Source organism: Crocuta crocuta, unplaced genomic scaffold, assembly GCF_008692635.1.
Source record: "Crocuta crocuta isolate KB4526 unplaced genomic scaffold, BGI_CrCroc_1.0 scaffold127, whole genome shotgun sequence".
In the NCBI taxonomy this organism is placed as follows: Eukaryota; Metazoa; Chordata; class Mammalia; order Carnivora; family Hyaenidae; genus Crocuta; species Crocuta crocuta.
The window spans coordinates 9,918,820-9,931,564 of record NW_027532008.1 but is presented as its reverse complement, the minus strand read 5'-3'; the positions used below and the strand labels follow the sequence as shown (position 1 = coordinate 9,931,564).

General features: G+C 54.4%; 1 protein-coding gene across 1 annotated transcript in view; it reads left to right on the top strand.

Annotated features, from left to right (window-relative positions):
* Nucleotides 1–716: 716 nt before the first annotated feature.
* IGSF21 (immunoglobin superfamily member 21) overlaps nt 717–12,745 on the top strand; it is a 140,202-nt gene continuing 128,173 nt past the window's right edge. The window contains exons 1-4 of the mRNA XM_077775560.1: nt 717–884; nt 2,035–2,192; nt 2,452–2,459; nt 4,541–4,653. Coding sequence (XP_077631686.1) covers nt 717–884; nt 2,035–2,192; nt 2,452–2,459; nt 4,541–4,653 — 447 coding nt within the window. The remainder of the gene's footprint in view (nt 885–2,034; nt 2,193–2,451; nt 2,460–4,540; nt 4,654–12,745) is intronic.

The following is a 12,745-nucleotide window of genomic DNA, read 5'->3' as shown; positions in this document are numbered from 1 at the left end:
GAAACCTGAACCCGAAAGCTGACTTCAAATCTGTCGGGAGGCACGTGGGCGGGAGAAGCAAGCAAAGTGAGGGAGGAACTTTCAGGGAAAGAGCCAATGTAAGACATTCGGAAGGCGATGGAATTTTGTGAAGCGGGAGCTGGAGAGAGGTTAGTCGAATCTAAAGAACTTTTCCTGTGCTTTTCTTTTGCAAAAACCTCTTCGGCCGTGAACCCTCCTGTGTGCGTCTGTATCTGGGGAGGTGAGTTCTCACCTCTGACCCGGGTGCTGATTGACTCAATCCTCGCCTGGTACGTCTGTCAGAAAATTGCCTTGTCCCCTGGCTCTCCCTCCCTGCCCTAGCTAGCGACCCGCCCTCCAGACCTGAGCTCAGAGCCCACACTGTCACCGAGGCCTGTCCTGGCCTTGGATAGGACCGTCTGGGAGGTTGCATCCCGTTATGAGGCTCTGATCACAAGCCGTGGGGGAGTGGGCGCTCCCCTCCGCCCGGCCCCCCGGGCTGGGCCTGATCCCAAGCCCAGGTCTCCCTGTTTGCAGTTTCCATCCTTCCGTGTTCCCCGTCTGCCCTTCTGGCCCCTGCACTGGCCATCCCGCCCCGTCTGAGAGCCAGGCCGCTGTGAAGATGCAGGCAATGGAGGGGAGAATCGGGGCTGCCCTTCCCCGCGAATGCCCATGTGACCTCAACAGGTCACATGACTCTGCTCCGGGCATTAGCGATGGCCTCGGAAGGGGCCAGATCCTGGTACCAGTCCCGGTCTTTTCTAGTAGGTGGCAGCGGTATCATTGCTCAAGGCACGCCCCCCTCCCCCAACCCCGAACCTCAGCTCCTTCTCAACGACAGAGAAATCCTCCCCGGGCGGTGGCGGGATCGTCACCGCCTGCTCGTAAGAAAGCTCCAAAAGCAGCACTTGTTGCATCTCATTTTAATACTCCACTGATATTAATGGAGCTCGCATTCCAGAAGGAGAGGCAGATGTGCAAACAGACAATTACACTCCAGCGTGACACGCAGCCAGCGCAGGATCTTACATCACACAGGTTGTTGCTAGACCCGAATGGGGGCTAGAAGGCGCCACTGTGCCCAGGGAGGAGCGTGTAGTCCCTGCGCAGTGGCTGGAGCCTCAGTGCGCTAGGCAAGGAGCTGTCACACCACCCCCCCTCCCCCGCCGTCCTCCCCGCAGGGGGACCTGGGGAATGGGAGACACAGTCCCTTCCACCTCGGGTTAGAACCTGTTCCTGGTGTTCATTCCGAAGGACTCTAGCAAGGCCAAGGCCAGGAGGAGGGGAGGCAGGCTGACTCAGGGGCCAGGGGGGAAGGGGGGCGGGTCCCTCCCTCAGCTTTGCACCCTGTAGCCATCTCACTTGCCTCCCCCTCGTCCCCGCCATGGTTCTAGTCCTATAAGATACGGAGTCAAAGATGGGCCCCGGGGTATATAACGTTATGAAAACATTTCCTACCCTGGCCCATCCTGGGTGAGCACCTGAGCACACAGCGGCTTCAGGCCCTGTGCCCATGTGGTGTTCTCCATCTGGAATGCTTTCCCCCTAGATACCTGCATGGCTCACACTTGCCTTTATTCTGGCCCCTGTCAGAGAGGCCTCCTGGGCCACCCTGTCCAGAGGGGCCTCTGCCCCCTGTTCCCTGGGGTTGCTTTACCCCCGCTTACCTTAATTCATTGCGTGTATCCCCATGTGCCTTATTTCCCCTCGTTCGTGTCTTTGATCGTGGTCTCCTTGGCTGTATCCTCAGCTCCACCAGGGTAGGGCTTGCCTGTTCTCATCACTGTGTCTCCGAGGCCTGGAGCAGTGCCTGGTACTGAATAGATTCCCAGTGATTTTTTTTTTTCAACGAATGAAGGCAAAAGACAAAAGAAGGGAAAGAGAAAGGCTCTGAAGGAGAGGTGTGTGCTTAATGTTGTTTAGTGCCGTGTCGGGAACAGAGATCTTGTTTCCTGAGACATCTAGCAGGTGCTCCCTATTGTATTCATGCTCCGGGAAATGCTGTCTTAAGGTGTCAGAACCACCCCGACCCAGGCAACCACCTTCGGAATCTCCTCTTCGGGAGTCCTGGGCACTCCCCCGCCCCCGCTGCTGTGCAGGAGGCTCTTCCCTGCTCTCGCCCTGCACGCCCCTGAGTCCCGTTGCCCGGATACCTGCTACACCCCGAGGTGTTCCCGGCAGACAACTGCCGGGTACCCGAGCTTCAAATGTTCCCCTCCGTCCCCCCCCCCCGCGATTCACACCTGTAGTTCCGCCCGGGCTTGCCAACAAATGGCGCCCCGCGAGCTGGCACCTCTATCCCGCCCTGGCCTGCCTCGCACACACGTGCCATCTGCGCCCACCACGGGCTGGCTGCAAGATTCACCCATCCGAGAATGTGTCTTTCCCACCTCCTTGCGGTGGGAGGGGCCCCTTCTCTGCTCTCGAGCTCCTCTGCCATCTGGCTTGTAGCTTCAAAGGTGAGCCCCCCAAGGAGGGCAGCCCCCCTGGAAAGGGGAGCCCAGGGGTCAGCCCGGGGCAGAGAGTGATCCGCAGACAGCATCAGGTCCTGGACTGCTGTTCCGGCCCCTCGCAGCATACCGCACTGCTCCCCTGTGCCGGCCGCGAAGTGTCTGCCGGCCCCTCCCTCTCCTTTCTCTTCTGACCACCATACAGCAGGTGGTCAGAATGGAGCAGAAGGCTGGGCTCGAATCCAAGCTCTCTCACTTATGGCTGTGTGATCTCCGTAGGTTACTTTGCCTCTCTGTTTCCCTTGGGAAAGACCGAGGAACGCTGATTTCCATGACCGTTCGCTGAATGAATGTGTGTTGAGCCCTTAGCCTGGAGCCTGTGTCGGAGCAGGTGCTGTGGGAATGGAACCCATTATTCTTTCCTGCCCAGAACCAGCTGGCCCAGAGTCCTCTCTGTCACTGGGCTTCCTCCTCCTAAGGGCGGCCTCCTTGCTTGCCATGGTTTGGGACCCCACTGGGCTTGGGGATTTCCCTGATTGTCCAGGCTGGGAAGGGTTCCCCCCCTCCTTTCACAGCCTGCACTGTCACCCGCCCACTGAGTGTGGCCATGTTGTGAATCGGTCCCCACACTGGGCACGCCTAGAGGACAGGGCAATGCTGGGACCGTCACGGCCCCGCTCAGTGCAAGTGGGAGCAAACTTCGGGGCAGGATGAATGAGGAAAGGAAGGGGCAGAACTGATCCTTCTGGTTGGTTCCAGTCACTGCTCTCAAGGACCATGCAAGCTCTGGGGGGCTTCCCGGGAGCCTGAGCTCAGTCTAGAGGTGAGCCCCCCACCTCACTCCTCATCCTGGCTGTTGGGACCCGAAGCCTGGGTATCAATTCTGACTCCAGCTTCCACATCAACCCTCCAGGGGTCGATTCTTATTCCCTTCCCCCACCCCCCAACTGGGAGTGTTGTAACCATTAAGCTCCAGGCAAGGGCCAGGCCCCCAGGCTCAATCCGCTCAGGTTCCCTGCACAATTGAAATCCCTGAACCCATCCTGGCCAGTTTTCTCATTAAGGATGATCGGACTGGATTGATCCATCAGATCAATGGCTAGACATCAACCGGTGGGGAGCCAATCACGTGGGCCTAGGCGATCTGCCCAAGAATGAGGCCCCCTGAAGAGCCAGAGTGGGGCTTGGGCCTCAAGGACGGGGCTCTGGGAGGCAGTGGAGAGGGTCAAAGACCTCTTCGGTGCGGAGACTGGAGTGTTCCCCAGGGTGTGGCTACCAGGTTAATAGTCCTGGCTTCTGGGGTTTCCGAGGGGCAGCTGGTGGGCGAGATGCATCACTTGGTGCTTGCAAAGGTTGGACTCCTTCCCGGGCGGTCGGCTCATAACCGCCCCTCCACCACCACGGCCTCGAGGGGGAACTACCTCCCCCCTTGGGTGGGAGAGTGTGCAAGATGGGCGATTTGGGGGTTCAGGAGGTTCAGGAAGCACACAGAAGTTCCTCAGGGAGCTCTTCCGCTTCCGTTGGGAGTAATTTGGTTAGAAGACTGGGAATGGAGGGGTCCAGGCACCTAGGATACCATTCGCAATATGGGTTCCAGGGGACCCTGGCTGTATAGGGATGGCTAAGCGGCATTTGGTCAGATAGGTTTGGAAATGCTGGGTTAGCTGCTTTTCAGCACGCTTGTTTCCTGTGAGGCTTAACTGGCTAGTGCATGTCGAGACCCTGTAAAAGTGGGGGAAGGAGGTGTGGTGGTTGACCACAGGATGGTTTCTCGGGGCGTCTTGCAGACATACATCGAGGCATTACCTCTGGCTGCCGGCAGGTCGTCCTTTCAAGGGAAAATTGATCCCAAGAAGTGTTTAGGACTAGAGGGAGGCATGGGAGCCAGGGAGGCTCTCAGGATGGAGACCTCAGTGACGAGGAAGGAAAGAGCGACAAGCTCCGTTCAGGCCGGGCCGTCACCAGTCACACAGGCTCCAGTGTGCAAGCACCCCCTGCAGACGGGTTCAGCTCTCCCCTCACCTCCCGGTCAGCCCAGCCCTTCCAATCATCCCATGCCCTCACCTCCCCTTTCTTCTTTGTTCCTCTAGGCTACCTGACTGTCAACATTGAGCCTCTCCCACCCGTGGTGGCTGGCGATGCCGTGACCTTGAAGTGTAACTTCAAGACGGATGGTCGCATGCGTGAGATCGTGTGGTACCGGGTAAGTCACACGCTGTCCGTGCCACAGCCAGGGCTGAAGGTCCCCAGAGCCCCTCTGGAGACCCTTGCAGGCTTGGCTATGTCCTCAGTTCGAACCCAGCCCTGTGTTGTCCTGTGCCCTCTGCGAGGCTCCTACCCTCTGCCCGAACCCTCCTCCAAGACCGCTTTGTTCAGCCTTCGCCTTCGTTCTCAGGAACTCTCTCTTCTGGTCCCCGTTGTGTCCCTAATAGGCCCCTTTGCTCAAGAGAGCCCAGCAGCACCAAGGATGAGTTAGTAAGAACACTGCTGTGTAACAACCAAGGACCACTGGAGGCTGGAATTTCAGGGTGAAGGCTTTGGGTAATCTTGGCAGGGGAAAGAGAAGAGCCGGATACACCCTGTCCTTTTAAAACGAACCACAGAGCTAGCCTGCCTTCTGATTCAGCTACATACGGGACTACCCCGGTGACTGGCGCCTGAGCTGGGTCTGAGACGGCGTTAGCGATGCAGAGAAGCCCACAGGTCCAGGGCCCTGCTGTTGGCACCAGGAGGACCCATTCTGTGTATTGGGCACAAGTGTTGGCCTCTCCAGACACTGAGAGGACCCTTCTTGTGTCTGGATGGGGCTTTCCAGCCTGGTGTCCCCAGGCCACAAGGGAGTCAGGGCTGGCCCGGCTCAGGGGAAGGTCCACACGCAGGTGATGTCTTGCAATGTCACGTTCAGGGCTGCACAGAGCAAGGTGCTGACATCTTGGGAACAGGCTGGGCAGGGACCTCCCCTTCCGTGATCTAAAACAGGGTTTGGCAACACTTTTCAGTGAGGTCCAGAGAATAAATATTTTCCTCTCCGGGGGCCATATGATCTCTGTCACAACCGCTCGGCTTGCTGTTCTGGTGGGAAAACAGCCGCAGACAATGTGTCGATGGAAGGGCATGGCGGGGTTCCAATAAATCTTTATTCGTGGACACGGAGACTTGAATTTCATATCATTTTTATAGATCACAAAATACTCCTCTTTTTTTTTTTGTCAACTTTTTGAAGAGTTTAAAAAAAAAACAACCATCTATGGTTCACAGGCTGTACAAAAACAGGCTGTAGGCTGATTTGGTCCATCGGCCATGGAGTTCACCAGCTCCCAATCGAGAGCGACGCTTCTCTAACCTCTGTCTGCAGCATTGCCGTTTCCTCAGATGAAAGCGGTAGATGACACGGTCTAGTGCATCTGCTCTGGACGGAAGGGATGGAGCATGGAGGTGGGGGGACAGGGGTGGCACGGCCGTTTGATGATCACGCATCTAGAACTGGTTCCTTTGCCCCTTTACAACCACCACATCCATGGCACGGTGCATGGAGACCCTGTGTTAGAGGATCCCATTGGGACATAGTCACCATTCAATGCCCTGACGCCTCAGAACTGCCCTCCTCAGTCTCCTTCTTGCTCTTGGTCCAGTCTTTGGTGGGACCCTCCTGTCCTTGCTGTTCCTTCCTGCATTCTTGGTCTTTGATTCCTCATTTGCTGGTCGCTGCTATTTTGTTGGCTCTGCCTTGGGTTCCTTTTAACCAAGATCATTGTTCTCCATCATAGCGTTGTAGCCCCCTCCCACTTAAAATTGCCCCGAGGGAGGGCGCCTGGGTGGCTCAGTCGGCTAAGCGTCCGACTTCAGCTCAGGTCATGATCTCACAGTTCGTGGGTTCGAGCCCCGTGTTGGGCTCTGTGCTGACAGCTCAGAGCCTGGAGCCTGCTTCAGATTCTGTGTCTCCCTCTCTCTCTGACCCTCCCCTGCTCACACTGTCTCTCTCTCTCTCTCAGAAATAAATAAAACATTAAAAAAAATTGCCCCAAGGGGCCCCCACCCAAGCTCTCTGGGCAGCCTGGGCCCCCCCCGGTGTGAACCTGGCGCGTGAACACCCCCCAGGGCCCCGGCTTTAGATGAGATTTCCATCCCGGATAGATCAACAGTCCTAGAGAAAGTCAAGGCATATGTTAAATAGTGCCATGAACTGAATCACTAAGAGGCGTATTTACATGATATGGGAGCTGCTTGGCTGACACACACCGCCAGCATCTCATTAGCACCTGGCAGAAAGACTGTGCTAAATTAACTGCAGCTCCCTGCTAACGATGGGACTGTCTCTCCCTCGACCATCCGTAGATGGGATCTGAACGAGGGGACGTGAAAGGCCCGCCTGGCTGGCAGAGAGAAATAGGGAGACCCAATGGAAACGTGTAACGGAGGTGAAGCTGGGGCTTGCAGACAGGGAAATACCAGCGGACACCTCATTGCCTTCCCAGCCCTTGGAGCGACTGTCCTCGCTGTTGTTTGAAATGGAATTTCTGCGTCAGTGGTGAAAGTCTGCCTGCAGAGGTGGCTGGCAGCGTGGGGACAGCACCAGGGCCAGGACCAGGTGTGGGAAGCCGGGCGCAGGCTTTCACGTGGTTCCACTCTATGTCCTCTGAAGACGGGGGAGACGCCCAGCTCTCAGTTCAGACAAGGACTTGCCCTTCCCATCTCTACCCCACATGCTGAGGTTCCCCCGTCACCACTCCCCCATCTCTCTGCACCCCAGACTGCGATCACGTTGATTGCCTTAAGAATCAGTTGCATCTCTTACGGTGTCAGGCCCTGTGTTCTGGGCTATGGAAGGCTGCACTAATTAATTTATTTTACTTCATTTCACATCCTTTGACTCGGTGTCTCTGGAGTGGGGAGGGCGTATGCAGATGTATGCAAATCACATGCAAATCGCCCACTGGAGCCAACTGTTTGGGCCCTTGTGATTCTGTAGCTGGATCCAGGTAGCAGGCTCAGCTGACTTGGAACTCTCCTTGGGACCAGGGGAGCCCCGCATGCCCTGTCTGATGGGGAGGATGGGAGCAGAGGCGGGGGGAGGGGGGAAATCCAGGGAAGTGGCTCCATGCTTCCAGTTCTTCCTGCCCATTGCCACTCTGGCCTTCCCTCACCAACTGCCTCTTTTCCCAAGGAGCCAGCTGAATGGAGAGAGATAAGAGTTTACCAAGGTGGGGGCTGCAGAAGCCAAGGATCCTTATGGGGGGGGGCAGGGTTTCTGGAGGACGTGAGAGAAGCAGCAATGGGAGCCCCACTCTCTTCCAGTCAGAATCCCCCCTCCGTCTCCATTCTCCCACTTCTATCTCCCAGCAGCTGCCCCCACCCCAAGCAGGGAGCTGTCCAGCCTTGTTTGTTTTCTGAACGTCTATTTGCTTCCCCAGCTTCCTTTGCCCATCCTCTGTGAATGAGCTTACAGAGCCCGGCTTGGAAGGAAATGAATAGATTACACAGGCCCAGCCAGGGCTGTGTCTCCAATCTCTTTAGGAGGGAAAAGCAGGGCATTGTGATGAAGCCACCACTGCCCGCTCAGCCCAGTGGGCACAAAATGGCCCAAGACATGTAAAGCCCAGCAGCCTCCCCTCTGGTCCTAAAGACATTATCTTAGTGATGGAATCATCCTGAGCTTTCAGAAATGGAATGAATGGATTGGATTCTTTGGGTAGATTGGCAGAGTTGATGAAGTTGTCTGAAGCAAAAGGGATCACTCCCTTGGGGTTAACAAGATCTCTGGCTGGACTTTTGGGAAGATCTTGCCTTGTGGATGCCTTAGGCATGGGATGGGGGGGGGGATAGGAGGAGGTGGCAGGACCTGCTGCTTGGACCCTATGCCCCATAGTCTTCCCAGTCATAGGGGGAAAAATGCCAAAACTATCGAATAGACCCAAGAAAGTATATGTGATCAGAGCCCCAGGCTGTTCAATATGGCAGCCACGACTAGTCACATGTGGCAATTTAAATTTGCATTAAATTCAATCAAATCAAATTAAATTAAAAATTCATTTCCTCAGTCAGACTAGCCATATTTCAAGACTAGCCACATGCAGTTAGTGGCTACCATGTTGGACAGAGCAGGTGTGGAACATTTCCACTATCACAGAAAGTTCTCTTGGGTAGTCTGCTGTAGATATTTGCAGTTTTTTCTGGGGCCTCTGGAATATACTGTGTTTTCCTGGCAAGGGAAAAGCCACTGCTCATGGAGCCAGTTTTTCAGGCATACTTGCTCTAAAGTGAATTTCAGAAAAATGAATTTTATTTGTTCTGTAACCTGCCATCATTAGAATGTGGAGGGATGGCTGGAGGGTTGGAGGGATGGGAAGAGGGACCGTCATTCTCAAAAGACCTCTTGGAAAACAAAGAGAAGTTGTCAAGAAGATCATCAGGCACCTGACGGGGTTTCCTAATTGTCTATCAAAGCCCTGTCCAACTTCAGGATGCCTGGCAGCCCTTATTCCCATCCCCCCATGCTTTCTCCACTTTTGCATGGCTTCCTCTCCCAGATCTGAGTTTCCCAGGCCCGGTCTCCACAGCAAACGATTTTTCCCCTAGAAATGCTCAGCGGCTAATAGAGGAGTGGTGCAATTCCATACTTGGCCAGTAGGGGGCTGTCATCTAGTAGTCAAATCAGGAGTTGGTTCCAGAAAAGAATGATTGATAATATCCTCTTCTTAATCATTTCTATCCATCTACATCTGTAACTGGGGACTCATTTAGTAAAGCTGCTAATAGTACTCTGAGTGGCTTATTAGCCAATAATATTTATTGAACCTTTACTATGTGCCAGGCACATTTCATCTTCACGTTGGCATTGTGAGGTCGGGTCTATTGTTACACCTGTTCTTCAGATGAGGAAACTGAAGGCCATCCACGGAGACTATGTCTCTGCTCATGTCACTTTCCCCAACATCTGCAGAAAGTTCTAGACGCTCCCCCCTCCATGATTCCTCTTTGCAGGTCTACACAGCAGCTCTTAGCTCTCCGTGCCAAAACACGCATCTGTCCCCTGGACTGCGAGCATCTCAAGTGCAAAGGCTGCACCTTTTCCCCACTGTATCTGCCACACCTCATGCGGCGTCACCTCTGTAAATGTTTGTTAAGTCCACGAGTGGTAGAGCCCTAAATACAAAGGCACGTTTCACATTTTGATAGACCGTGCCACGTGGCCCACTTCCATTTCAGGTGGACGTCTGTGTGTGGCCGATCGTATCTGTCTGCCGGGGAGTGTGGGTCATTTTATGCTTAGGGGGCTTTGTGGATGTGGGGGAAAAAGGAACATTTCTTATTAAGGAATCCTGTCTAAACTCATTTAGTTGGAGGTCAGCTGCCCAGCAGGCAAAGCCAAAGGTCTGTTTATATCATAGAAATCCATTAAACAGCCACAGAGAATCATGGGAGCTTAGCCTTTCACAACTTTTTATCATCTCTCCTTTGTTTTGTCCCTTTCCTTCACAATCTGTTCCCAAGAGCTGCGCTGGGCCCAGGTTACAAGGCCACAGAAGAGAGAGCCACGGAGCAAGATAAAGAGAGAGGGAGATTGATCAACAGTGATAATGCATCGCTTTCAGGACCCCCATACCTCCCTTCTGTCACCTTGTGGGGAGCGTGTGCCTAGGTGTTTGTTTTGTGGTCTGAATGCCTCCTCCATGAGGCTACCTGGCTGGGGCGAGCTCCCACCAGGCGCCCTTGCTCGATGCCTTCATGGTAGGGCTGTGGCTGCTCTGGACCATGAGGCCGGGAAGGGCAAGGTAGGAAGACAGAGGGCTGAGGCGTCAGGATACACACGAATGGGTTCAGGGTCTGTGTCTGGACAGTGACCTAACCTTTCTGCATTCTAGAAACCTCATGCGGAATCAGGCGTGAAAACCTCTACATCGTAGGCTTCAATGAGATGATGTCTGCAAGCAAACAAGCCCAGGGCTTGGCTCTGCTGTGATACCTGTTCAATACATGGTGGCCGTTGTCCTCACACGTCTCTTGGTAGCTTAAGGGATCGAGGAAGGAAAAGCATAAAATGAGAATGGAAGGTGGAAGGTGGAAGATCATCAAGGATCACTGGGTTCCTTGAATTCCATCTCACCCCCTCCATTCCCAAGGCAGACAGGCAGAGATGAGTTAAAATGGTAGACTCTTTGTCTCTGTGCAGTTATGCTGGAAAACTCACTGGATTTCAGTTCTTGGAAATTGTCATCACACAGCTAAGCCCTTTCAATGGATCTTAGCTCTTCTCTCCCCGAAGCAAAGAGTTATTTCAAAATGGTATTACTGGCATTGGCTCTCTCTTAGTGTAAGTCTTTGATGATGTTTTGCTGTCTGAAACCGAAATAGAAAGTGATGATCATCTGGGGACATTACAGCCCAATGATATCATCAAGGGCAAGAAGGCAGGTGTGCTCTTGGTGGCGAGTAGAGGCCAGGCCTAAGGCCTGGAGAGGTGGGCTGGACCAGCCCTCGGGCCCCTCTGGCTTGGAGCCCAATCTGGCTGTTTCTTGTTCCTGCCCTGGACCCCACATCCTGATCTTACAGCTTCTCAATCTGGAGGAGGAAGGGAGTAAGAAAAACAAGCCACGTTCTTCACAGAGCCAGAGCCAAGCTGGTCCGAACTGCCTTGTCCAGGCCGCCCACCTTCACCCCGGGCCTTCCAAAGGGGCAGGCATTCTGTGAAGAAGGCCCAAGCTCACCTTGTTGCGTAAGTGGAAAGAGGACCTGCCAAAGGACAGCTGATTACAGAGTAACTCTAATCACAGATAACGGGGAAGTCAGAATGCATTTCCAAGACTAGTTCCATTGCAATCCTTTGATTCCACCCTCAGGAACAGGTTGAATCCATCCCAGACCCTATTCACAAAGCTCCTGCTTCTGGGGGTGGAGTGATGGAGAAACCGTCAGCTCCCCCTAGAGGTAAGAGTGTGAATTGCAGTTATTGCAGCCCCCTAATCCCTGGTCTTCAATGGAGATTTGGCTGTAAAAGGGGTGGGGGTTGGCCCACTCGAGCTGCCCCACGGAATTTTCAGAGGGACCTGTAAAAATATGCCAAGGATAGGGGCCTCGGGGCATTCTACTTTTAACCAGTGCTCCGGGGTGATTGTAAGCACCCGGCCCAGGTGCATGGTAAACTCTGATAGGAGCTAGCTGCTCCGTTCAGTCGCACAGTAATTCAGCATGTGGTCACTTAGCAGGATGACCCTGGGCACTGCGTGTGCATCAGGGAACAGGGCACCAAGATCCTGAACTCCTGTAGGTTAACTTGGGGGCGGGGAGAGATAAAAAGATAAACAGGAAAAATATCAGATAATGATAAGGGCAGTGCATATGATGAAAATAGTCTGGTGGGATAGAAAGGGACTTGGTGGTCAGGAAAAGACTCCTTTAAGCTGAGACACCCCCCCACCCCCACCCAAGGCAACAAGGAGCCTGCCTTGCTAAGGGATGGAGATGGAACGTTCCGGGCAGAGAGAGGAGAACATGCTTCTATGTTTGTAACAAGCTTTGTGTGTTCAAGGGACAGAAAGAGAGTCCACCGGGGGGGAGGGGGAGGGGGCTGGAATGCAGCCCGGCGTGGGGAGGTAGGAGACGAGGTGTGACAGACAGAGGGACAGGACCACTGACGCCAGGCCAGGTGCTCTAGGGTGCTGGGGCTGGACTTATTCCAAGACGAGCTTTGGAGGGTTTGGAGCTGGAAAGTAACGGGATCTGATTCACTTTATTGAAAGGTCCCGTGTGGGTGGCAGATGGATTAGAGGGAAGCAAGACTGGAGTCAGAGGAACCACATGGAGGCTGTTACCAGGCAGGAGGTGACAGTGGCCTGGGTGAGGACTCGGATGGCCGGATGGCCGCAGTGGCGACAGTGGGAGGGAATGGAGTTCTTCCGTGGCCTGCAGGTGGATCTAATGGGCTTGCTAACGTGTTGACCAGAGGAAGGCAGGGCACATTGGGGGTGACTTCCGTTTTTCAGCCTCCAGCAGCCGGGTGTGGGGCACGGTGTCATTTCCTGAGGCCAGAAGGACAGGAGGGGAGGAGAAGGCTGGAAGGGCTTCTCTGTCACCTGCGTTAAGCTCCAGGGGCCCCTACCGTGGGGATAGAGTTGTCAGAGCAGCCACTGAGGCTATTCAAGTCTAGGGTTCTGGACTGAGGTCAGGAGTGGAGATTTATACTGGGGGGTGTCAGGTATGGATGGGGGGCCTGGGTGAGATGACAGGGAAGGGATGAGGGAGAAGGTCAGGAGAAGACCACCCAGTACTGGATCCTGGGGTGCTCAAAATTTACAGAA